This window comes from Bubalus bubalis, chromosome 16 (assembly GCF_019923935.1).
Source record: "Bubalus bubalis isolate 160015118507 breed Murrah chromosome 16, NDDB_SH_1, whole genome shotgun sequence".
NCBI classification, from domain to species: domain Eukaryota; kingdom Metazoa; phylum Chordata; class Mammalia; order Artiodactyla; family Bovidae; genus Bubalus; species Bubalus bubalis.
In genome coordinates, this window is record NC_059172.1 from 21309419 (window position 1) to 21336880 (window position 27462).

Here is a 27462-nt window from a genome sequence, read left to right on the forward strand (position 1 = left end):
ATATTTTGTAAACATTATTTCCCAATCTGTGGCTTTCATTTTCCTAAAATTCCCTAAAATTGCAGAAGAGCAAAACAACTTTTTTATTTTATGAATTGTACTTTTGATGTCATAGCTAAGATATCTTTGCCAAGTCTAATATCTCAAAAATGTATTCTTATATTTTCTTCAAGAAGTCTTACAGTATTAATTTTTCCATTTAGGTCTATGATTCATTTGGAGTTCATTTTTACACATGGTATGAGGTACAGCATGGGATTCTTTTTTTTTAATTTGGATATCCAGTTGTGCCAGTACTACATATCAAAAAGATTATTCTTGGTACTTCTCTTGTAGTTTAGTGGTTAAGACTTTGCATTTCCACTGCAGAAGGCACTGGTTTGATCCCTGGTTGGGGAACTAAGATCCCAGATACTGCACAGTGAAGCAAAAGAAAAAAATAAAAAGATTATTCTTTACCTACAGAACCTATTGGAACCCATGTCCAAAAAAGTCAACTAGCTATAGTTGTGGTTCTGTTCTTAACTACTGTGTTACAATGATCAGTGTCTGTTCTTAGGTCAATAACACACAGTCTGATAAATGATTCAGGTTGTACAAATCTTGGAATTTTGTTATTTTTCAAAATTATTTTGGCCATGCGATATATTCCCAGAGAAATTTTGGAGTCAGTTGTCAATTTTTAAAAAAATAGTACATGAACTCTATACATCAGTTGGGGAAAACTACCATCTTAAAAGTACTGAGCCTTCTAATCGATGAGTATATCTCCTTATTTTGGTCTTTAATTCTTAGAATTTTTTTTGTAGCATTTACTGTATAATTCTTTAAAGTATAAATCCCTAAGTATCTCATTTTTGATATTTTGTTCTAATTTTTTTTTTTTAATGACAGCTTTATTGATATATGGGCTTCCCTTGAGGCTCAGCTGGTAAAGAATTCGCCTGCAATGCAGGAGACCTGGGTTGGGAAGATCCCCTGGAGAAGGGAAGGGCTACCCACTCCAGTATTCTGGCCTGGAGAATTCCATGGACTGTATAGTCCATGGGGTGGCAAAGAGTCAGACACGACTGAGCAACTTTCGCTTTCACTTTTATTGATATATAAAAGGTTACCCTTTTAAAGTGTACAAATCAGAGTTCTTTTATTTATTTATTTATTTTTTCAGAGTTCTTTTAAATACTTGGGGTTAAATATCTGGTGATTCACTCATCACCATAATCCAACTTTAGAACACTTCGGTGCTGCAAAACTAAACCTGTCCCATTAGCATTACCTCCTGTATATCGTCCTCTACCCAGCCCCTGGCAACTACTAACTTTTCTGTCTATGCATTTGCCCACTCACAACATCACAAATAAATGGAATCATATTATATTATACACAGTCTTTTGTGACTGGCTTCTTTCACTCACCATGTTTTCAAGGTTCATCCTGTTACAACATGAACATATCAGTACTTTGTTTAATGGCTGAATAATATTCCATTGGGCTTCCCAGGTGGCAAAGAAACCGTCTGCCAATGCAGGAGACCTAAGAGACACAGGTCCAATAACTGGCTGGGGAAAATCCCCTGGAGGAGGAAATGGCAACCCACTCCAGTACTCGTGCAAAGAGAATCCCATGGACAGAGACTACAGTCCATAGGGTCACAAAAAATCATACACAACTGAAGCAACTTAGCACAGAGCACAATTACTACATTTTGTTTATTCATCAACAGATGGACATTGGGTTGTTTCCACTTTTGGGCTATTATGAATTACACCTTGATAAACATGAACAACTGACTGGTTCCAACTTGAGAAAGGAGTACATCAAGGCTGTATATTATCACCTTGCTTATTTAACTTCTATGCAGAATACATCATGTGACATGCCGGGATGGATGAAGCACAAGCTGGAATCAAGATTGCTGGGAGAAATACCAATAATCTCAGAGATGCAGATGACATCACCCTAATGGTAGAAAGCGAAGAGGAATTAAACAACCTCTTGATGAAGGTGAAACAACAGAGTGAAAAATCTGCCTTAAAACTCAACATTCAATGGAGAAGGAAATGGCAACCCACTCTAGTATTCTTGCCTGGAAAAGTCCATGGACAGAGGAGCCTGGTGGGCTGCAGTCCATGGGGTTACATGACTTGAGCATGCATGCATGAGGGTGGAGGGAGATGGGTTGCTAGCAACAAACTCGTAGAACTAAAACAAAAACAAAAACAAAAAAACCCCTCGATATTCAAAAACTGAGATCATGGCATCCAGACCCATCACTTCATGGCAAATAGATGGGGAAACAATGGAAACAGTGACAAACTTGATTTTCTTGGGCTCCAAAATCACTGTGGATAGTAACTGCAGCCATGAAATCAAAAGACGTTTGCTCCTTGGAAGAAAGGCTATGACAAACCTCAGTTCAGTTCAGTTGCTCAGTCATGTCTGACTCTTTGTGACCCCATGAACTCCAACAGGCTTCCCTGCCCATCACCAACGCCCAGAGCATGTGCAAACTCATGTCCATCAAGTTGGTGATGCCACCCAACCATCTCATCCTCTGTCATCCCCTTCTCCTCCTGCCTTCAATCCTTCCCAGCATCAGGGTCTTTTCAAATGAGTCAGTTCTTCCCATCAGGTGACCAAAGTACTGGAGTTTCAGTTTGAGCATCAGTCCTTCCAATGAATATTCAGGACTATTTCCTTTAGGATTGACTGGTTAGATCTCCTTGCAGTCCAAAGGACTCACAAGAGTCTTCTCCAACACCACAGTTCAAAAGCATCCATCCTTTGGCGCTCAGCTTTCTTTATAGTCCAACTCTCACATCCATACATGACTACTGGAAAAACCACAGCTTTGACTAGACAGACCTTTGTCAGCAAAGTAATGTCTCTGCTTTTTAACAGGCTGTCTAGGTTGGTCATAGCTTTTCTTCCAAGGAGCAAGCGTCTTTTAATTTCATGGCTGCAGTCACCATCTGCAGTGATTTTGGAACCCAAGAAAATCAAGTCTGTCACTATTTCTACTGTTTCCCCATATACTTGCCATGAAGTGATGGAACCGGATACCATGATCTTAGTTTTCTGAATGCTGAATTTTAAGCCAGCTTTTTCACTCTCCTCTTTCACTTTCATCAAGAGGCTCTTTAATTCCTCTTCACTTTCTGCCATAAGTGTGGTATCATCTGCATATCTGAGGTTATTGATATTTCTCCCAGCAATCTTGATTCCAGCTTCTGCTTCATCTAGTCTGGCATTTTGCATTATGTATTTTGCATGTAACTTAAATAAGCAAAGTGACCATATACAGCCTTGACGTATTCCTTTCCCAATTTGGAACCAGTCAGTTCTTCCATGTCTGGTCCTAACTGTTGCTTCCTGACCTGCATACAGATTTCTCAGGAGGCAGGTAAGGTGGTCTAGTATTCCCATCTCTTTAAAATTTTTTCACAGTTTGCTGCAATTCTCACAGTCAAAGGCTTTAGCGTAATCAATGAAGTGGAAGTAGATGTTTTTCTGGAATTCTCTTGTTTTTTCTATGATGCAATGGATGTTGGCAATTTGATGTGTGGTTCCTCTGCCTTTTCTAAAACCAGCTTGAACATCTGAAGTTCTCGGTTCACATACTGTTGAAGAAGCCCAGCTTGGAGAATTTTGAACACTACTTTTCTAGTGTGTGAATGAGTGCAGTTGTGCAGTAGTTTGAGCATTCTGTCATTGCCTTTCTTTGGGACTGGAATGAAACCTGACCTTTTCCAGTCCCATGACCACTGCTGAGTTTTCCAAATTTGCTGGCATATTGAGTGCAGCACTTTAATACCATCATCTTTTAGGATTTGAAATAGTTCAGCTGGAATTCCATAACCTCCACTAGCTTTCTTCGTAGTGATGCTTCCTAAGGCCCATTTGACTTTGCACTCCAGGATGTCTCACTCTAGGTGAGTGATCACAGCATCATGGCTATCTGGGTCATGAAGATCTTTTTTGTATAATTCTTCTTTCTATTCTTGCAACCTCTTCTTAATATCTTCTACTTCTGGTAGGTCTATACCATTTCTGTCCTTTATTGAGCCCATCTTTGCATTAAATGTTCCCCTGGTATCTCTAATTTCCTTCAAGAGATCTCTAGTCTTTCCCATTCTATTGTTTTCCTCTATTTCTTTGCACTGTTTACTTAAAAAGGCCTTCTTATCTCTCCTTGTTATTCTCTGGAACTCTGAATTCAGATTGATGTATCTTTCCTTTTCTCCTTTGCCTTTCACTTCTCTTCTTTTCTCAGCTATTTGTAAGGCCTCCTCAGACAGCCATTTTGCCTTTTGTATTTCTTCTTCTTGGGGATGGTTTTGCTCACTGCCGCCTGTAAAATGTTAAAAACCTCCGTTCATAGTTAGTTCTTCAGGCACTCTATCAGATCTAATCTCTTGAATCTACTTGTCATTTCTACTGTATAATCATAAGGGATTTGATTTAGGTCATACCTGAATGGTCTAATAGCTTTCCCCACTTTCTTCAATTTAAGTCTGAATTTTGCAATGAGGAGCTCATGATCTGAGTCACAGTCAGCTCCTGGTCTTGTTTTTGCTGACTGTATAGAGCTTCTCCATCTTTGCCTGCAAAGAATATAATCAATCTGATTTTGGTATTGACCATCTGATGATGACCATGTGTAGAATCTTCTTCCGTGTTGGTGGAAGAGGGTGTTTGCTATGACCAGTGCATTCTCTTGGCAAAACTGTTAGCCTTTGCCCAACTTCATTTTGTTCTCCAAGGCCAAACTTGCCTGTTACTCCAGGTATCTCTTGACTTCCTACTTTTGCATCCCAATCCCCTATGATGAAAAGGACATCTTTTTGGGGTGTTAGTTCTAGAAGGTCTTGTAGGTCTTCACAGAACCGTTGAACTTCAGCTTCTTCAGCATCAGTGGTTGGAACATAGACTTGGATTACTATGATATCAAATGGTTTGCCTTGGAAATGAACAGTGATCATTCTGTCGTTTTTGAGGCTGCACCCAAGTACTGCATTCCGAACTCTTTTTGTTGACTATGAGGGCTACTCCATTTCTTTTAAGGGATTCTTGCCCACAGCAGTAGATACAATGGCCATCTGAATTAAATCTGCCCATTCCAGTTCACTTCAGTTCACTGATTCCTAAAATGTTGATGTTCACTCTTGCCAACTCCTATTTGACCACTTCCAATTTACCTTGATTCACGGACCTAACATTTCAAGTTCCTATGCAATACTGTTCTTTACAGCACTAGACTTTAATTCCATCACCAGTCCCATCCACAACTGGGTGTTGTTTTTGTTTTGACTCAGCCTCTTCATTCTTTCTGGAGCTATTTCTCCACTCTTCTCCAGTAAACTACTGGGCACTTACCAACCTGGGCAGTTCATCTTTCAGTGTCCTATCTTTTTGCCTTTTCATACTGTTCATGGGGTTCTCAAGGCAAGAATACTGAAGTGGTTTGCCATTCCCTTCTCCAGGGTACCACATTTTGTCAGAACTCTCCACCGTAACCCATCTGTCTTGGGAGGCCCTACATGGCATGGCTCATAGTTTCATTGAGTTAGACAAGGTTGTGATGACAAACCTAGAAAAGTATTAAAAAGAAGAGATATTACTTTGCCAACAAAGGTCTGTATAGTCAAAGCTATGGTTTTTCCTGTGGTCATGTATGGATGTGATAGCTGGACAATAAAAAAGGCTACGTGCAGAAGAACTGATGCCTTAAAACTGAGGTGCTGGCTTGAGAGTCCCTTGGACTTCAAGGAGATCAAACCAGTCAATCCTAAAGGAAATCACTGGAAGGACTGATGCTGTAGCTCCAATACTTTGGCCACCTGATGTGAAGAGTTGACTCACTGCAAAAGACTCTGATGCTGGGAAAGACTGAAGGCAGGAGGAAGAAGGGGATGACAGAGGATGAGATGGTTGGATGGCATCAGCGACTCAACGGACGTGAGTTTGAGCAAACTCTAGGAAATGGTGAAGGACGGGGAAGCCTGGCTTGCTGCCGTCCACGGAGTCGAAAAGAGTCAGACACAACCTAGCAACCCAACAACAACAGCGAACATTCATTAAAGATTTGTCCAGATGGATAGTTTTAATTTTCTTGGGTATATACCTAGGAGTGGAATTCTGGTCTTATGGTAACTCCATGTTTCACATTTTGAGGAACAGCAGCAACCAAACTGGCTATACCATTTAACATTTCCACCAACAACATTTAATGTGTTGCAATTTCTCAACACCCTTGCTGATACTTGTTATTGCCTGTTTTTTTTAATTTTTATTATAATACCCATCCTTGTATATGTGAAGAGGTACCTCACTGTGGTTTTGATTTTCATTTACCTAAAGATGTTGAGCATCCTTGCATTTTCTTCCTGACCAAACAAACAGAGAGAGGGGGAAAAAACCTTACATTTATGGGGATATGTGAAAGGGACAAAGAGGCAAATTGACAGAGCTCCCAATGACCAAAGCTGGAACATTCTGACCGAAGAAAATTAAGTGATATATATCTACAAGTCTATGCTGATAAAATTAAATAAATAAAAACAGGAAAAAATGTAAATCTCCCTTGAAGAATACTAAATAATTTGTGCAGCAATTCTACATTCAAGGAGGTAGACCATAACTCCACACTCTGCACACAGCAATGTGCTATGTGCAATGGGCTGCACATAGCAATTTTCTTCCAAAGAGGACAGTACTGAAAAGAGGACCAAAAAAAAAAACAAACCCCGTAACTTTACTGTGTAGAAACCTGACAAACATTTCCTCAGCCAGTTGGTAAAGATCAATATCAATAGTGATAAATCATGTTGATAAGATGTACTCTTACTACGATGTAATGAAAGTAACACTTTACTCTGCCATCTCCCTTTGGAAAACCCACAATTCCATTCTGATTATGATGAAAAAACATTAGGCAAATTCCAAGAGAAGGGCATTTTATGAAATACTTGACCAGTATCTCTCACAACTATTAATATAAAGGTCATCAAAACAAGTAAAAGTCTGAGAAATTATGATGGCAAAGAAGTATCTACTGAGATAACGTTAAAGAAATGTAAAGTGGTATCCCTGGAGAACCAAAAAAGACATTACCCAAAAACTAAGTAAACTTGAACAAACTATGGATTTTAGTTGATAACAATGTATCAGTTTACTACTTGTAATAAATGCACCATAAAAATGTAAGAAGTTAATAATAGGGGAAACTGGGCGAGGGGGTATATGGGAACCCTGTACTACCTGAAACTCTAAAACAGCTCTCGGGGAATTCCCTGGTGGTCCAGTGGTTAGGACTCCACGCCGTCACTGCTGAGGGCCAGGGTTCAATCCCTGGTCACGAACTAAGATCCCAAAAGCTGAGAGGCGCAGCCAAAAAATTTTTTTTTTAAAAAGGGCTCTCAAAAATATAGTCTACACTAAGAAAAAGCTGTAAGCCATAGTCAAATCTGGAAACCTTTTTACGAGTAAGATAAAGATCAAGATAATTTAAATATCAGGAGGTTCTGGTATTGGTTTTTTGTTTTGCCTTATTTCCATATATCCATGCAAATTTCAATCATTTTTTTAACAAGCAAGGAATAATCATAATCTCCTAACTGGTCTCTCTGCTTCTGCCCTAACCCTTCCCACTCCCCACTCTCAGCTGAGTCACTCCCTTAAACAGTGAAGTCCTATGATAGTTCTATTTTTAATATTTTGAGCAGTCTCCATACTGTTTTCCATAGTAGTTGCAACTGATATTCCCACCAACAGCATATAAGGGCTGCCTTTCCTCCCCATCTTATCCAACACTTATTATTTGTTGTTTCTTTGACAATGGCCATTCTAACAGGTGTAATGTGATATTGTACTGTGCTTTGATTTGCACTTCCCTGATGATGAGTAACATTAAACATTTTTTCATGTGTTTTTTGGCCATCTGTACATCTTGAGGGGGGATGAGTGCAACAGGCGAGGGAGATTAAGAAGTACAAATTCCCAATTATGAAATAAATGAGTCATAGTGATGAAATGCACAGCATGAGGAATATAGTCAATAATATATTAATTCTGTGTGGTGACAGATGGTAACTATTTTGGAATGTACAGAAATACTGTATCAGTATGTTGTACACCTGGAACTCACAGTGTTGTAAGTTCAATACTGTTTAAAAAAAAAAAAAGTAAAGCCAAAACATGAAAACTCTTATGCTTAAATCTGTCCAATGGCTTCCCATCTCACTCTAGTAAAAGCCAAAGTTCTTATAATTCTCAATGCACTAAGTTACCTAACTGTTGCTCCCTTAAACCTCCAATTTTATCTATTCTCCACTCCAGCCACACAGGTCTTCTGGCTGCTCCTCCTTAAACATAAAAAGCTGTTTTACCTCATTTCCCCTGAGATCTCTGCTCAAACCTCACCTTACAGAAGACTTCCCTGACCATCTGATATAAAACAACATCCTTCCTCTGTCCTCTTTCCACACTGCCTGACTCTGTTTTCTTGCTTTCTTTCTCTCCAGAGCACTAATAAATACTTGACATTATTTACTAGCTGGCCTATTAGCCACTAAAATGAAACTCCATGAGGACAGGGCCTTTGCTTTCTTCACTGCTATAACCCCAGCACCCAAAATAGTATCTGGCACATCGTAGGTAACTCATAAATAATTACAATCTATGTTCCGTTTCAGAAAAGGAATCACCTTTAAGTTACAGCTCAATCACCTCTGATTGCCTGACCTGATTGCCCAGCATCCTGATAAAGCTTGGAAAATAAAAAATTAAGGACTAAGCCAGTAGATCAACCCTTTCTTAAAAAAACTCGAATACTTTTGAGACTTCTATTAATTCTAGGCATTGTATGAGAGTTTTCAATATAAAGCAGAGATCTAACCAGGCCACTATTCAATGAATTTAATTACTGAAGCCCATATTAAGAACATTCTCCTTGGGTAGCATGTTCTTATGTCCATAATACTTAAGAAATAAAACACATTCCAACTTTTAAAATCAATTAGCAAAAGTTCTGTGAAATATGTTAAATCCCAGGTAAACAAGCCAGTACTTGCACACAAGTAATAAGTTACTTAAGAGTGAATGAATGATTTTTCCTTAAGTAGTCACATTATTTTCTTCTCTGTGTTAAAGAACCTGGTCATTGAAAATATATATATTCTAATATAACAAAAACAGATTTTTTTTTAACTTGGAAAATATTGTTTTAGTCTAGGTATTAACTTTTCCAGTTGAGAAACATAAGAACCCTGGTTTGGAAGTTAGGGGGCCCAGATTCCAGTACTGATTCTGTAAATAACATATGTCAAGACTTTCAGCAAAGCATATGGAATCCTAGTTTTCCTATTTATGAAGCCTAATGTTCTGTGTATTCCTTTTGTTTGTTTTTTAGCATGTGGGATCTTAGTTCCCCAACCAGGGATCAAACCCACACTCCCTACAATGGAAGCATGGAGTCCTAACCACTGGACCACCAGGGAAGACCCTGTTCTGTGTATTTCTAATAATCTGAGTTAAACTAAATATTTTTACTTCATCTATTACACAGTATTTTTTTTTTAATTTTTATTTATTTATTTTTGGCTGTTCTGAGTCTTTATTGTTGTGTCAGGCTTTCTTTAGCTGCAGTAAGCAGGGGCTACTCTCTAACTGCGGTGCATGGGCTTCTCATTACAATGGCTTCTCTTGTTGTGGAGCATGGGCTTAGGTGCTTCATCTCATGTGAGGTCTTTCTGGACTAGGGATCAAACTTGTGTCCCCTGCATTGCAAGGTGGATTCTTAACCACTGGACCACCAGGAAAGCCCCACACAGTATTCTTCAGTATAAAATCTATCTTCAAAACAGTAGAGTGATAACCCTGAGTTCACTGAGTTACCTGTGTATGGAGAACTCTGTCTAGCATGTCTGTCCCACTCATACCTATATGTCAGATAAAATATATATTTTTTAATTTTAGCTAATTGTAGCCTGAGAATTTAAAAAGAAAAAAAAACCTGAAGCATAAGAATCAGTCTTTATTAAGGAGTTATTTATTGTGAATTTGAAAAATAAATTAATGAACCATGAAACAACTTGGTAATAGCTGTGAAACACACACACAAGCTTTGCAAATAAGCCACAGGATTCAAATCCAGCTCTGTATGTCCGTACTTTACAAATTCTTAAGGCTAACCAGATAGTCTCTGTTTCTTTAACTGTAAACTACGGTGAATAACAACATGCACATTCATTACTCTCCAGGTTCTAAGAGTAAATGATAAAGCATATATATATATATGTATATGTATATACATATATGCTTCCCAGGTGGTGCTAGTGGCAAAGAATCTACCTGCCAATGCAAGAGACACAGAAGACATGAGTTCGATCCCTGAGACAAGAAGACCCCCTGGAGTAGGAAATGGCAACCCACTCCAGGATTATTGCCTGGAGAATCCCACGGACAGAGGAGCCTGGCAGGTTACAGCCCACTGGATCGCGGAGAATCAGACATGACTGAGCACACACAGCATATATATATATATAATTTACCACAGTATTGTGTTTGGCACATCATATTCTATCAATGCTATTATTACTGCACTTAAAAGATGAGGTATGCATTTATACAACTGACATTTAATGACTGCCAAGCATTATGCTAGGCACTAGAAGACACAGAAATAAAAAGGCATTAAGTAAACAAATGAACAAACATTACATAATATAAGGCTTACCTCTAGGAAATGACACGTGAGTACTGAAAGAAAGAAGAGAAATTATTCAAGGAAAGAAGAGTATTTCAGGAAGAAAACACCACCAAATATAAAGACCTGGAAATGTAAATAAGACGATACATTAGACCTTTAAGTAATTCTGCATGGTTGTACTAGGGATGGGGATTATGAGTCAGACGGGAGCCATACTATAGAATATTACATGTCAACAAAAGAATCTCACATTTATCTTCAAGGGAACGAAGACCATCTGAAGAATTTTAATCAGTGCTAAATGATTACACTCGTATTTTAAAAGAATGGTTTTTAACCAGGGACCCTCATCAGCATTATCTCTGGATTTTTTTCACACTATACACTCTCAACTCTGCCATATACCAGGAGGAGGGAATCACTTTAAGAAGGACAATCTGAGAAGCACTGTGAAGAACAGAGGAAGCCTAAAAGTAGAAAGGCCAAGATCCTACTGCAGAAATCTAGCTAAAAAGTTATAAGGACAGAATGAACAGTGGAAATAGTTAAGACATCTAAGAACTCTTGAAAAATAGAACTGACAAGACTTGGCCAACAACAATTTGTGGGGGAAGATGAAGGAACCATGAATGATGGGGAACCACTCATAAGGCTGAACAAATCTGAAGGAGTCTGACAGAGGATGCATTAAATTTGAGGTAAGGTGTTCCCTGATAGCTCAGCTGGTAAAGAATTCGCCTGCAATGCAGGAGATCCCAGTTTGATTCCTGGGCTGGGAAGATCCCCTGGAGAAGGGATAGGCTACCCACTCCAATATTCTTGGGCTTTCCTGGTAGCTCAAGATGGTAAAGAATCCTCCTGCAATGGCGGAGACCTGAGTTCAATCCCTAGAGTGGAAAGATCCCCTGAAGGAGGGAACAGCAACTCACTCCAGTATTCTTGCCTGGAGAACTCCCATGGAAAGAGGGGCCTGGCAGGCTACAGTCCCTGAGGTCACAAAGAGTCAGACACGACTGAGCAACTAAGCACAGCACAGGAGGTGTTCGTAAGAGTTAATGTGGGAAATACTCAAAACAGGGCCAGTGAACATTCCCACTTGGAACTCAGGAAAGAAAACTAAGCTGACAATAATTGGGTATTGCTACCAGCTGGGTATTTTTGAAGTCACGAAATTGGATGAAATTGCCCAAAGAACATCCTCCCTGAGAAATGAGCTGAGGACTGAAGTGAGTGGGACACTTACGGAGGACACAGCAATCAGCAGAAGTCTCCATGGAAAGGGGACAGGCAGTAAGCTAGCCTTGTGCCGAACCACAGGAAAAGAAGAGGAAAGAGCTGTGTGTGACCTGAGGTGGACAAGCTAGGTACATAGAGCAGCTGAAAGAAGACCAACATGCTTTGAGTGTACTGAGGGAAGGGGAGCGTGCCAGCAGACCCAGTCACTGGAGAGACAGCTGCTGCTGCTGCTGCTAAGTCACTTCAGTCGTGTCCGGCTCTGTGTGACCCCAGGCAGAGGCAAACATGACAAGCCTGTGCGGTACAATAAAAAGTTTGGGTTCTATTGCATTTCAAGTGCAATGGAAAACAACTGAAGGATTTTAAGCAAGGGGGTAAGAAATAACACTTTTCAAAGGTGACTCTAGCTGCTACGTGCTACAAAACTTCCCTCAGTTCCCAAACTAAAACTGAAAACAAAGGAAATCTTAAACTCAAATAGACCTTTTGTTGTCATAACAACCCTCTCATACAAACATTACTATATATAAGTAGCCCCAAGTTTCACTAAAAACTGCTTTAAAAACAAGTGTTAAAGGATGTAGAGCTTAATGAAGTTGGCTACTAACTGATGAATAATTCCACTGTGATGTCCTTTAGTTTAAAAAAAGTGAAAATAATAAGGTGGTTGATGATAGAAGATACCTCTTTTCCTTTGAACCTGACTTTGCAGAGTATCACGTGAGAAGAGACAACTCTGTGTTAAAAATAGTAAACTTTTCAGGAGAGTAATGGCTATAATTGAACAACAACAACAAAAAAGCGGTATAATCACAAATGTTGACAAGGATATGGAGAAACTAGAAGCCTCATGCGTTGCTGGTTGGAATGTAAAATGGCACATCCACTTTAGAAAAGGCTGGTAGAGCTCCTCAAAATGTGAAACACCGTTATCACATGACCCAACAATTCTATTCCTAGGTAGAATTTTCCTGCACAAGGAAAATGAAACATGTTTTCATTTAAATACTTCTACACAAATGTTCACAGCAGCAATATTCACAAGGGCCAAAAAGTGACACCAACCAAATGTCCATCAACTAGGGAATAACCAAAAGTGTGCTAAATCGCTTTAGTCATGTCCGAAACTTTGCAACCCTATGGACTGTAGTCTGCCACGCTCCTCTGTCCATGGATTTTCCAGGCAAGAATACTGGAGTGGGTTGCCATTTCCCTCTCCAGGGGAACCTCCTGCCCCAGGGATCGAACCTGCGTCTCTTATGTCTCCTGCACTGGCAGGAAGGTTCTGTGCCACTAAAGCTACCTGGGAAGCAAGCTATATCTAAACAATGGAATATTATTCCATTATAAGCACTTCTAAGTCCCGATACATGCTCTAACAGGGATGGCTCTCAAAAACATTATGCTTAGGCAAAGAAGCCAAACACAAAAGAACACTTATTTTATGATTCCATTTATACTAAACGTCCAGGAAAACAAATCTACAGACATTAAATGAATTAACGGTTGCCTAGGACTCGGGCTGAGAATGGGGAATGAGGTTTCTTTTGGGGGTAATGAAAATGTTCAAACAGTAAGACTGTGGTGACACTGGTCATATAAATATACTAAAAATTACTGAGCTGTATACTTAATATGTGGGAGAATTTTATGGTATGTAAATTAAATCTTAATAAAACTGTTAATTTTTTTTAGAAAGTGTTGGAGGAGTCAAATGGCTTGCAATCACTATCTCTAATGATTGGAGCTCATCATCTTACAGCTTCTTTGGGCCTTAATTTTTTTTTAAGACTATCTCATTACATACATAATTTCTGTATACTGCATCACCTTGGCTCTTCAGGGGCCATTAGACGTAGGTTCTGTAGGAGATTAGAAAGCAGAAGAGAGAAGCCTGCGTGTTACCTGTCCATTCCCTCCCTGTATCACAACCATGGTTCCAGCCATGCTGCATCTTTTCACAACTACAGTTCCATCTGGGCTCTAGTAACTGGTGTCCCTTCATAGGCCTAGAAGTGGCTTCACACTGCCATTACTCACTCAGTGTCTCAATATCCCTTTTTGGTTCCCTTAATTCTACTCCTAACCATACTATTGAGCCCTTCACCATCGAAGTGGTCTCAAATGAATCATCTAAGAGAAATGATGTTTCATGCAGGACTCCGACGGATAACTGGTATAAAGGAGGTACAACTGGTCCTTTGTACCAGTTATTGTTAAATCAAATATGATTTCTTGAATTAAGTAAATGTTTTAATTTTATATACATTGTTAATGATCTTTACAAAAAAATCCAACTGCAGGTTGTATAAATGATACATTTGTTAAATAGAAGGTATATCTGTTTTTCACTAAGAAAGTGAAATAAGTAGTATGGTATTTCCTGCCTAGTGGAGCAGTAGAACATATTCAAAGACCAATCTACCAGTTCCAAATATTATCCACAACAAAGAGAGACAGACTTTGGCATTTGTAACAGATGCCCAAGAGAGACGATGCCAAAGTCAAGGCTACTCAGAGCTTCCGCTTTTTCTTCAGTCGGGAAATAAATTGAATGTGACAGTAATGTGGCATGTGGTTGGCTATCTGTGTGATGACAAGAGTCACCAAGACCTGATTGGACACAATTCCAATATTCCATCCCATCTTCCTTTTTTTATTTCTGTCATCACCTGCATTACTGACTTTTCCTTTGAACAAAGAAAACATTTCAGGTCCAATTTTTTCCAATCCCAATATTTTTCTAGAATATTTTTCTTTTAAAAGAAATAACATCTGTCAAAGCAAATTATTTTGTGATTTGAACTGCTGCAGTGTATTAACAATCTGTAATGTCCAGAAATTAACATTCATTTAAGAGGCAGACAAAAATGACTGTGGGTCCTCTCATTTCAGGCTAGGAAGGGATTATTGAAAGGGAACACACAGAGCTGGTTACTTATACTACACAATAGAATCCATGTCTCCATGATTCAAACATATAAGTACTATGAAATATTTTTAATTTCTTTATTGTACCTTATTGTTTGTGTCTTTCCCTTACACCAAGTTAAATTTCTTCCGTGTTTGAGAAACTAGTAGAGCTGAATTCTTAATCATCATAATTTTGTTCACTAATATTAACATGGTCTAGGATTTCTGGCATTAAGTAAGGAAACTCTTCCTGAAGATATACACTTAATTCTAGAGTGTATATATACTTTCTACAGACACACACAATAATTCACACTTGTGAAAAATTTTGTAGACAAACATTTGTACATCTTTGGTTTAGTACAAGAACCCCATAAACAACATTTTTGAGGAGGGAAAGGGATTTTCAGGAGAATCAAAATCCAAACTTTTAACTTTCATTTTGATACGATACTATTTCTTCTTTTGCTATAAATTTTTAAACTTTTATTGGAGTATAGCTGATTTACAATATTGTGTTAGTTTCAGGCATGCCCTATAAATTTTACTAAAAAGTAATCAGAAAATTTCCAGATGCTCAACATTTTTTCTTAAGGAAATTTCCCGAAATTTGTAAGCCCATTAACCAAAAACTTATAATAAAACCACTAGTATTTTATACAACTGCAATTGTACAATATTATTTATAGTATTTTAAGATTGATTTCAGATACCAAAGAAGAATATTTATATATTGCCTTAAAATATCCTACATGTTATGGTTATGTTACAAATTTTCAAGCCTTTATCTTTCAGAAACATACATATGGCTGAAAGAGACACATACAAGGCATGAAATTCACTCTGAAATAAAACAAAGTAAATACAAAGTAGGGAGACAAAGTTGGTATGGACATATATGAAAGGAGAGTGATCATGTCCTAAAACTGTAGAAGCTGGCTAATGGATACATATGGATTCATTATAGCTTTAAAATGTGTTTGGTTTAAAATGTTCCATAATAAAAATGCCGCTGCTGTTTGTAGTAGAGAAAAATCAACTTCCACTAATTCACGTTACAGATCCCTGGTCCAAAACAAAGGCGAATACAGAAGAAGAAATTATAATGAACACTGGAGAAAAGGTATATATTTTGAAACAATAATTTAAAAAGATACCATAAAATGTTATTCCAGTGTCATAATTTACAAGCTAAAGTAACTTAAAATTTGTTAATAAACGTGTTCATTAAACCTGAATAACAGACAAACTCATTCTGAAGTATACTTTATGAGGATGCTAATTGTCCATAAGGTGCACAACTGTTTGCTGCTGTTGTTTAGTCGCTGTCATGTCAGACTCTTGCGAACCCACGGACTGTAGCCCACCAGGCTCCTCTGTCCATGGGATTTCCCAGGCAAGAATACTGGAATGGGTCACCATTTCCTTCTCCAGGGGATCTTCCCAACACAGGGCTTGAACCCAGGTATTGAGCTCATGTCTCCTGTTTGGCAGGCAGATTCTTTACTATTGAGCCACCAGGGAAACCCAAGGTGCACAAAGAAAGTGAAAAACTTTCAGTCATGTCCAACTCTTTGTGACCCGATGGGCTATACAATCCATGAAATTATCCAGGCCAGAATACTGGAGTGGGTTGCCTTTCCCTTCTCCAGGGGATCTTCCCAACCCAGGTCTCCCGTATACAGGCGGATTCTTTACCAGCTGAGCCACAAAGGAAGCCTAAGAATACAGGAATGGGTAGCCTATCCCTTCTCCAGCGGATCTTCCAGGAATCGAACCAGGGTCTCCTGCATTGTAGGCAGATTCTTTACCAACTGAGCTATCAGGGAAGCCCTGAGTGGACAAAAGATGTACACACAATAGGTCTATGCTAATTGGCTGGTATACTAGATTAGCTTTAAAAAAAAAATACATATAATTTTTTTTTTTTTTTGGCTATGCTGGGTCTTTGTTGCTGCACGAGCTTTTCTCTAGTTGTGGCAAGTGGAGGCTATTCTTTAGTTGTAATGAGCCGTTTTCTCATTGCGGTGGCTTCTCTTGCTGCAGAGCATGGGCTCTAAAGGTGCATGGGTTTCAGCAGTCGCGGTTCCCAGGCTCTCCAGCACAGGCTCGCTAGTAGTGGCACACAGGTTTAGTTGCTCAGCAGAGTGTGGGATCTTCCCAGACTAGGGATGGAACCCATCTCCTGCATTGGCGGGAAGATTCTTTACCGTTGAGCCATCAGGAGAGCCCTAGATTAGCTTTTAATAGCAAGTCTGGAGTCATCATCTTCTATGCTGTAAGTCAGGGTCATTGGGCCCAAACTTGCTCTTGTTAAAAAGTAATACAAAGATACTAACAGCAAAAGACCATCTCTTGTTTTTTTTGTATCGCCACTGTTCTATTTAAACCCTATCCTTTCAAATGGTTCATACTCTTACTTTGGCATTGTCCAATAAACCTTATTTATGTAGCTTTAGCCAAACCAAATTATTTCAATAACTTAATGTCTGTTTAAAAGGGGATAGTACCAGCTGTTCTAACAGATCAACATTCAGTTTGCTCAATATAAGAAACGTTTAAAAATGTTAAGCCATCTAATTTAGGCAGATCCAAGCAAAAGTATTTTAGCCTATCCACATTTTTGTGTTTATCATGCTTCACTAGGTCAGATAAATCGGGTCCCAAGTTATTTAAATAGGATTGGTGATCACACAGTAATGAGAATGATGGCATTTAAGTCATACGAAAATTTCATTATTTTATATTTAGTTATATCCTATAGGCCTACAAACATAGGGTAAGTTACATGGTCAGGATCCCTAAATGTAACTTTAATGTTACATTAAATGTAAGTTTACGGAGGCCAAATTTAAACTCTGAGATATTAGATAATAACTCAAAGCAGAATGTATTCCAGCATTAACTATATTCTTTATTAGATCAATATCTATTTAAGACTTATTAGGTGACAGATATTTTCAGGAAGGCAGAGGGAAGGGGGGAGGACTAAACAGCTCAACTTGGATTGTCAAGAAACATCCAAGGGTTAATGGATAGGAGTCAACGATAAACAACAATATAGAAATATTTACTATCAAGGACTGACAAGTGCTACAAAGAAACTTAAAGCAGGGTACTGAGCAACACAGCGATAAAGTGGAGTACAGATGGGGACAGGGGAACCAAGGAGGGGCCTAACAAAGCAACATTTTGAACCGAAAGAAGTGCAGGAGAAAACCCTATAGACAGACTATCAGAGGGAAGAGTGGTGCCAGTACAGGAAACAGCCCAAAGACCCCAAGATAAGAGCATTCTTGTTGCTGTTCAAGGAACAATGGGAAAATGGTGTGCTTTTTTCCGAGATAAAAGAGACAGAGGTCAACGGAGAATCTGTGGTCATGATTCTAGGAAAAAAAAAACGAAAGAAAAATGAATGGATATGCTAAAACTAGGTCCATGCTCTCCCATTTACCTCTTCAGGTTATATAGTACCTCTACACATTTTTGAACACATGCTTACTACTGAACAAAAAGAAAAAAAAAACCTAATTGCAGAAAGGCCTAGGAGGGAAAAAGCCTAGCTAGACTGGCCCAAGGGAAATTCAGAAACTGTGTAACATCCTGGTAATAAGTCATCTAGCATGTTCCTAAAATTTAGAACAGCAGCAGCAGCAACAAAGGATAAACATTTCACAAAGAAGGAAGACATTTTGTATGTAAGTTTAGCAAAAGAGTAGGCAATATGTTTTTAAACAAAGCTTGTAGTCTCACTTGCATCACTGGGGGTGGGGGTGGGGGGAACCTCTCATTGAAGTACTGTTTCTCTTACTGAAGTACTGTTTCTCAATGTAAAATACTTCTTTTCAAAAGACTACCAAATATCACTGTTTCAATTAGACTGTGATTTAAATCTACATTGCCTTCCTCATTCACCTTCCATTCTTCATTACCCTGTGTTTTCTCGTATCACTTACCAAAATACCAGAAAATTTACAAAGTTTTATGTTTATTATTTATCATCTGTCTCACTCCACATACCCAGTTTAAAAGTCATCAGGGCAGGGATCTAGGTTTTACTCACTAATATATTCCAAGCTCCAAAAGCCATGATAGGCACTCAGTAAACATCTCTAAAATTCCCATATCTTATGCTCAGTTCAGTTCAATTTAGTCGCTCAGTCGTGTCCGACTCTTTGCAACCCCACGGACTGCAGCACACCAGGCTTCCCTGTCCATCACCAACTCCCGGTGCTTGCTCAAATTCATGTCCATCGAGTTGGTGATGCCATCCAACCATCTCATCCTCTGTCATCCTCTTCTCCTCCTGCCTTCAATTTTTCCCAGCATCAGAGTCTTTTCCAATGAGTCAGTTCTTCCCATCGGGTGGCTAAAGTACCAGAGTTTCAGCTTCAGCATCAGTCCTTCCAATGAATATTCAGGACTGATCTCCTTTAGGATGGACTGGTTTGATCTCCTTGCAGTCCAAAGGACTCTCAAGAGTCTTCTCTAACACCACAGTTCAAAAGCATCCATCCTTTGGTGCTCAGCTTTCTTTATAGTCCAACTCTCACATCCATCCACGACTACTGGAAAAACCACAGCTTTGACCAGACAGACCTTTGTCGGCAAAGTAACGTCTCTGCTTTTTAATAGGCTGTTTAGGTTGGTCATAGCTTTTCTTCCAAGGAGCAAGTGTCTTTTAATTTTGTGGCTGCAGTCACCATCTGCAGTGATTTTGGAGCCCCAAAAAATAAAATCTCTCACTGTTTCCACTGCTTCCCCATCTATTTGCCATGAAGTGATGGAGTTTTCCGAATGTTGAATTTTAAGCCAACTTTTTCACTGTCCTCTTTCACTTTCATCAAGAGGCTCTTTTCTTCTTCTTCGCTTTCTGCCATAAGGGTGGTGTCATCTGCATATCTGAGGTTGTTGATATTTCTCCCAGCAATCCTGATTCCAGCTTGTGCTTCATCTAGTACAGTATATCTCATGATGTACTCTGCATATAAGTTAAATAAGCAGGGTGACCATATACAGCCCTGATGTGCTCCTTTCCCAATCTTGAACCAGTCAGTTGTTTCATGTCTGAACTAAACACAATCACAGAAAACTAAACAAACTCATCACACGAATCCCAGCCTTGTCTAACTCAATGAAACTATGAGCCATGCTGTGTAGGGCCACCCAAGATGGACGGATCATGGTGGAGAGTTCGTACACAATGTGGTCCACTGGAGAAAGGAATGGCAAACCACTTCAGCATTCGTGCCTTGAGAACCCCATGAACGGTATGAAAAGACAAACTGGGTGGGGCCACTGAGATTTTGTGGTAAGGGAACACCTTCACAAAGAGATGATTTTTTTTTTTTTTTTTTTTTCTTTTTTTTTTTTTTTTTTTTTGCTTGCAGTTTATTTTGGTTTTTCTAAATAACATTCACATCTGTCAACAATAGGATGTTGGTTTCAGCCCCACCCCCCAATTCCTTATAAGTGTTTGTTCTCACACATTGGCGAGAACTGCCATTTGTTTTTTAGTCGCTAAGCCGTGTCCAGCCCTGTTGTACTCCATGGACGGTTGCACACTAGACTCCCCATGGGATTTCCCAAGCAAGGGTACTGGAGTGGGTTGCCATTTCCTTCTCCAAAAGAGATGATTTTTAAGCAGAGATAAGAATGGCAAGAAGAGGGTGATAAGGTGATAAACATCACTAGCATCACCTAAGAACTAGTTAGAAATGCAAATTATTGGGCTCCACCTCAGATTTATTGATTCAACAACTCTGGGGTTAGATCCAGCAACTTGTCTTTCAACAAGCCCGCTGGGTGATTCTGAAGGACTCTTAAATTTGACAACCACTGATCTAGGGTTAGACTGAGTCAGAAAAGGGAATTACCAGAATTGTTTTGGCCTTAGGACATTTACATGTGCTCTTTCCTCACATCTTAGTGAAATGATGCTTCTTCAAGCTTCCTGTACTTGACTGTCAGTTTAATCTTATCAAAACTCTTTTTTGGGGCCACTATTATCATCATCACCATGCCTGTTAAAAATCCGAATTTCAAAGCTCCCTACTGAGCCGTAGAGACTAAACTCCATTGTCTGTCATCAAAAGCCCTTGTGTCCAACTCTTTGTGACCCTATGAACTGCAGCCCAACAGGCTCCTCTGTCCATGGGATTCTCCAGGCAAGAATACTGGAGTGGGTTGAAATTTCCTCCTCCAGGGGATCTTCCCAACCCAGGGATCAAACTAGCATCCTTTCTGTCTCCTGCATTGCAGGTGGATTCTTTAGCACTGAGCCACCTGGGAAGCCCCACCTAAACAGCATATAGGTATGTAATTACATTTCTAAGAATTTTGCTGAAACACAGTATGTATATACCATTGCACAGAACAACAGGGAGCAGAGGTTGAAAGGCAGGAGGTTTCTAACATGAAATACCTTAAGAAGTCAGGTTGGGAGATAGAAAAAGGGTGAGAGATAGGTGGAAGGGACAGGGTGTAGGAGAGCTTTAGGTAGAAAGCAATTTAGGATGACCCAAGCAATTTTAAATGGACCAGTAAATGCCGGACCATATACAACACATTTCAGATTTTTAAAACCTTGACCTTAAGGTGTAGGAGTAGCAACGGAAAGGTACTAAGCAAAGGAACAACATGATCAAACTGGTAGATTTGTGTTTTTAAAAACCACTCTGGGACTTCCCTGGTGGTCCAGTGGTTAAGACTCCACGCTTACAATGCAAGGGGTCAGGTTTGATAACTGGTGAGGGAACTGATCCCAAATACTGCAAGAAAGATCCTAAGTGCCACAACTGAGACCCGGCACAGCCAAAAATTAAATTAAGTTAAAATCACTCTGAATTCTATGAACAGAACAAACTGAAGTGAGGGAGGCAGAGGAATGGACTTGGAATTTGGGGTTGGTTGATGCAAACTATTACATTTAGAATGGATAAATAACAAGGTACTATATCCAATCTCCTGGGATAAACCATAATGGAAAAGAATATTTAAAAAAGAATGGAATGTATATATGTGTAAAACTGAGTCACTTTGCTATTCAGCAGAGATTGGCACAGCACTGTAAATCAACCATGTGCTTGTGCTTAGGTGCTCAGCTACATCTGACTTTTTTCAGCCCCATGCAGCCAGCCAGGCTCCTCTGTCCATGGGGATTCTCCAGGCAAGAGTACTGGAGTGGGTTGCCATGCCCTCCTCCAGGGGATCTCCCCAACCCAGGGATCGAACCCAGGTCTTCCACATTGCAGGCAGATTCTCTACCATCTGAGCCACCAGGGAACCCCAAATCAACTATACTTCCATTAAAAAAAAATAAAGGAATGAACTGAAGGAAGGAAAGGAAAGATTTAAGATTATTTAGTTATCCAAGAGAAAAATAATAGTGGCTTGGATCAGGCTGGAGCAGCAGAAACACCAAGTAGACAATTCCATGACATTATTTAAGAGATGAAACAAAAGTCAGCAAGGTTTGGTGACAGAGCACGCACAACTCCCGGGTTCTGGCCTGAGCAACTAGATGGACAGAGGCGTGACTGAGAAAGGCTTCACTAGAGAAGCAGAGGTGGGGTGGATGGGGAAAGTATGAGCTCATCACTGATGATTCCTGCTACGTAGCCAATGAAAGCTCGAAGAGGTAGATGGATACGCAACTATATGCTCAGGAGAGGTTTGGGCTTTAGATGTGTATATGGGCATCTCTAGAGATGGTATTTTAAGTCATGGGCATGGATGTGATATCCTAGGACAAAGCGCAGAATGGACAAGAAATCCTATCAACCCCAAACCCTAAGGAAACAGTATGTGGAGATTAGAAGAGTTAAGAACTAGTGAAGAACAGGAAAAAGCAGCAGCCCAGAGAGGAAAGAGGAAAGTCAGAAAGTACAGTGCTATGGAAATGAAAGGAAGTATGTTTCAATTAGGAAAAAAGATGGACAACAATGATAAAGAACACTGAAAGAACGAATATTAATGATGGTCAGGATTCCAGGCCAGTTATAAACGATCATTAACCCATTACATAGGCAGATTACAGTATCGGACTATCTAAGTAGTCCAGTTCAGTAATGAAACATGCCCAGGTTTAAATCCCTGCTCCACTACTTACTTGCTATGTGGCTGTAAGTTTATTAATCTCACTATGTCTCAGTTTCCAATTCTTAAAAAAGAAGGTATAAACAATGCCTACCTCAAAAGATTACTTTGAGGATTAAATAGTGTTTGCATTGATCACTTAAAACAGTAGCTAGCACAAATAAGTTGTCAGTAACTGACATTACTTACAATATTACAAATTACTTACAACATTGTTTCTATGGGAAATTACGAACAACAGACGTTTGTTCCAAATAACCTTTCACTACTTTGCGATTGTCTCAACTCCTTACAAATTGTGATCTTTCAGGTCTTATCCCAAAAGCCTTGAGGAAAATGCTAGATTTAAAACTTACTCAAAATGTCCTTGGGCTTACCCCGGTGGCTCAGTGGTAAAGAATCTGCCTGCAACGCGGAGAACCTGGGTTCTATCCCTGGGTCCAGAAGATCCCCTGGAGGAGGGCACGGCAACCCACTCCAGTACTCTTGCCTGGAGAATCCCATGGACAGAGGAGTCTGGCAGGCTATCATCCATAGGGTGGCAAAGTGTCGGACAGGACTGAAGGAAGTGAGCGTGCACACAAAATGTCCTTAATATAGTAGCTGACCACTTCTGGAGAAACTAACCACTGTTTTGTTTTTTGCAAGGACAACCTATCACACTCATTACATCCATACTAAAATCAGAATGAATTTATAATTTATTTAGGAAATTCTAAAAACTGGTGGCAAAAAAGACTGTTTCAAGTCAAAAAGGCAAAACAAATATAATTTTATTTTAAAACAAAATATTTCTGTTTAGTCATCTTCTGGTGTATATTCAAATACCAACACAACATCTATCATAACTATGCTCTTCCAATTCTGTACAAAGACACAAATGTCAGGGAGAGAAAAGATGCAGGTCTGTAGCTTCCTGATGATTATCTTATAACCAAAAACATGCAAAGGTATTTAGAGTATCTAAAATAGCCCCACAAAGAACATTTCTAACCACATGGTGACAGATAAAGATATATGCTTATTTGGTCCCTAAAACTAAGAGGACAAACAAATGGAAATGTATATACAATCAGGTCTTATCCCTGAAATTTCCATGTACCCAGCAAGAACTATTTTAGAAACATTCAGAAATCTCTATACACTCTATTTAAAGTGAAATGCTAGAGTTTTACCATTAGCTCTTTATTTTTCAATTGTTAAACCAATGGAAATACCTAGTATCTTGTGGAGCCGTTATATCAAGAAAGTGTTATTTTGGAACTCATGAAAAAATGTTTACCATGCTATTTCCTATCAGCTGATGAAAATGTTTCATTTCAGGACCAAGTAAAGACATAAAGTAGAATGTTAGATCCCATATCAGTAACAACTGAACGTCACTACCATCTGTTAGCTTCTGAATAGGTTACTGGAAACAAGGTGACAGACAGGCTAACTCCTTGCGGATAAGTATCCACATCACATCATCACAACCAGTATTCATTTGCACCTTCAAGAAAAACTGCCACAAGGGGGAACAAAAACATTCAACTGATACATGAATTATGAAACAGCTTTTCAAAATGTTATAAAAAATATGAACAGTCTTCTGAAAACACACAATACTTACAGACTTACAGGGCATATTTCAGATTCAGTATTTTTCATATAACTGAAGAGAGCACTCGCACAGAATAAAATGAGGTACAATTAAGAAGTGTGTGTAGCCCTGTACAGATGGCCTGATCCTAACACAAGATGTTAACAAAGCGAGTTCATGGGGGAGGGGGAAAGCCTGCATTTTCTATGCTATAATTTGGCTAACTCCACCCCCAAAATATATTTTAAGAGGGGAGGGGCTGAGCATTTAAGAATCAATCGTTTTCAATAAACAAAATAAATCCCTTTTAGATTATGTGTTCCAAATAAATCTACTTACTGTTTTCAAATGTGTTTGGGAAGTCATTCTTTGTTACTTTGATAAATAACATTTGGAAAATATGACAAGTAGATTTTAGTTCCTTGCCTCAGAAGTATTCTGCTAAAAGAAACAACAGAAATAACTAGATAGCATTTATTTCACGTACCTAATAAAACATTTGTCATTTAAAACATAAACTATGCTGCATAAACACCTATCATTGTTCACTGAAGAGAAAGTAACTTTAATTTGTAAATTATGGTATATATGCAAAAGCTACTTGTAAAATGATAAGTCAAATTACCACCAAAAATAAATAAATAAAAAGGAAAAGTGCCAAACATTTTTCATGAACTCCTTAAACTGTATATAGTTCAAAATTATGACTATTTCTGCGAGGTCTCGGCATTTAGCTCCACACTGGCACATCACATTATTATATTCTTAACCCCATCTCTTTTAAACAAAGGACATTAAATTTTCTATGAAAGCATATTTTACTTTTCTTGAACGAATTTTTTCTCATTCTCTCAACAATCATCCCAAGGTACTATCTAAGACAAAAACCAGTTACTCTTCGCACATACTTTCCAAATCCTGAACGTGCAACTTCTACAAAAGAAGAAAACCTAGAATACTGTAATATATATAAAGTAAAAAAAAGTTCACTTCTGTTGTGACAATAATAAAAAAAATCTGATGAGATCATAAAGCCACGAAGCTTCCTGTTGGTAGCTGAGGATGAAGTCATTAGCAACCCAGGATTCCCTGGTCCTTGTAATCAGAAGCTGCACCTACCAGATTTCTGCATTGTTCGGCAGAGGTGGCTTTAAAACACCCCGCTCCCAAATCTTCCAAACCAAACCACGCCTTCCAGTTATCATTCAAATGGACCGTTTCACAGTGTAGCACTACTACACATTTCCCGCGAGCTTAAACATCTAGTAAGAGTCAACATTTTAGATTCCCTTGGTCATGCTGGAGCAAAGATGAACTCTTGAACCCCACGCTACATAATGAGCCGGGGCTTCAGAAACGAGATGGAGAAGCATGCTTCGGTTCTTCAACCTTTACGGCCTTCACTGACCGCCCCCCTCCTCCGGTTTCTTCCCAACTCTTAGTCACCCCAAAACACAGAAGGCAAAGAGAGATTCCTTACTTCCTGCTGTTGTTAAGAGGAGGACACCCAAGAGTAAGTTTGAACGCATGGAAGAAAAATAGCTTCATCTTGGCCACCACTGCGAACATATGTCACCCAGCCCAGGCGCAGCGTTCGCATCCCCGGGGCCCCCTGGCAGGCCCCCACGTCCCCGGGATTCTCCAGCAGCACAGACCACCCCCCCGCCCCAGGTCCCCCAATGTCAGGGACTCGGCTCCGCGCCTCTTGCGCTCCCGCCTCCCCCACCCTCACGCTCACCGCCGGGGCCCCCAAGACCACATTGTCCGTCACAATACAATGGAATGTCACTGCCCCGAACTCCTCGGCGGCCCGCTTGGCCCCCCGGCACGAGTTCCGAGTTTCCCTGATCGCCGAGTTCAGCCAGTAACCCAAACTTCACCATGTGGAAGCCCAGGACGCGGAGGCGACGGGGACCCACGACTCCCGCCCAAGCCTCCCTTTTACCCACGCTCCCCAGATGCGAATCCCACATCGGGCGCCCCCACCCACCCCGAAACCACCCCACAGGAGTTAGCAGCCGCTTCTCCCGGCAGGGTGAGGGCAACGAGACGAGCAGGGGGGGGTTCCCCGCCGACCCGAACCCTCGGGGGGTGCTGCACGGGGGCGAAGGCCCCAAACGCATCCCCGGCCTTTCCGGGCCCGCCAGGACCCCCCGCCACCCACTCTCCCTACCTGGCCTTGAGGCTGGGGCTGCTACCGCCGCTGCCGCTGCTGCTGGAGGCGGCGGCCGCGGCTCGGGGTTCGTAGGCCCAGGCGGGGGCGGGGGGTGGTGCGGCGGCGGCGCTGGAGGGGGCGGCGGGGGGCGCGGGCGGCGGCGGCGGCGGCGGGTCGGCGAAGCCGGAGGTCGCGTAGTTCCTGTCCATCGTGGGGGCGGCGGAGGGCGGGCGAGCTGCGGTGGGGGCTCCTCTAGGGCCCAGTGAAAGGGGGACGGGAGGGGAGGGAGGGGGCGGGGGGAGGAAGAGGAGGCGGCGGCGGCGGAGGGAGCTGCCCCCTCACATAGCCGCGGGCTAGCGAGCGGAGGGCGCGCTGGCCGGTCTGTGCCGGGGGGAGCCGGGCCGCGGTGCGCCGCGCCGCGGTGCGCCGCGAGGCCCCAGCTGGGCGTCAGGGGAGCGGCGGCATCCGTGGCCGGGACTCGCGGCGGCGGCGGCGGCGGTGGCTGTGCCCCATGTTGGTGGATTTCCCAGGATGCACCTCCCGCCACCACCCCCCCCCCCCCCCCGCCTCCGCCCCGCGGCCTCGCCCCGCCTCCCCTCGGCGCCCCGCGCTCGCGGCTCGCGGGCCAGAGACCGCCTCCTCCTCCGCTGCTGCTGCCGCCGCCGCCGCCTCTGGAAGGCCAGCCCGGGCGGAGAAGGCTTGAGGCCTGCCCGGCCCAGGCCAGCTCCGGGAATCCTAAGGGCGGCCGCCAGCCCTAGCCCGCGAGCCGCG

At 40.9% G+C, this 27462-nt stretch overlaps 1 protein-coding gene across 6 annotated transcripts in view; it reads right to left on the bottom strand.

Moving 5' to 3' along the window:
• The window catches only part of QSER1 (glutamine and serine rich 1), an 82849-nt gene extending 55820 nt beyond the window's left edge, over positions 1-27029 (bottom strand). For 2 of the 6 annotated variants that reach the window (XM_045162921.1, XM_025266266.3), the window contains exons 1-2: positions 26710-26837; positions 24876-24974 (exon numbers count right to left, since the gene is read on the bottom strand). Coding sequence is in view for 3 of the 6 variants with exons in the window: in XM_025266264.3 (XP_025122049.2) it covers positions 26710-26900 (191 nt within the window). In the remaining 3 variants the exon portion in view is untranslated. Of the gene's footprint in view, positions 1-1415; positions 1540-24875; positions 24975-26709 lie in introns of those variants that run through there. The other 4 variants (XM_025266264.3, XM_025266262.3, XM_025266261.3 and 1 more) reach the window with 3 other exon arrangements.
• Positions 27030-27462: the final 433 nt, after the last annotated feature.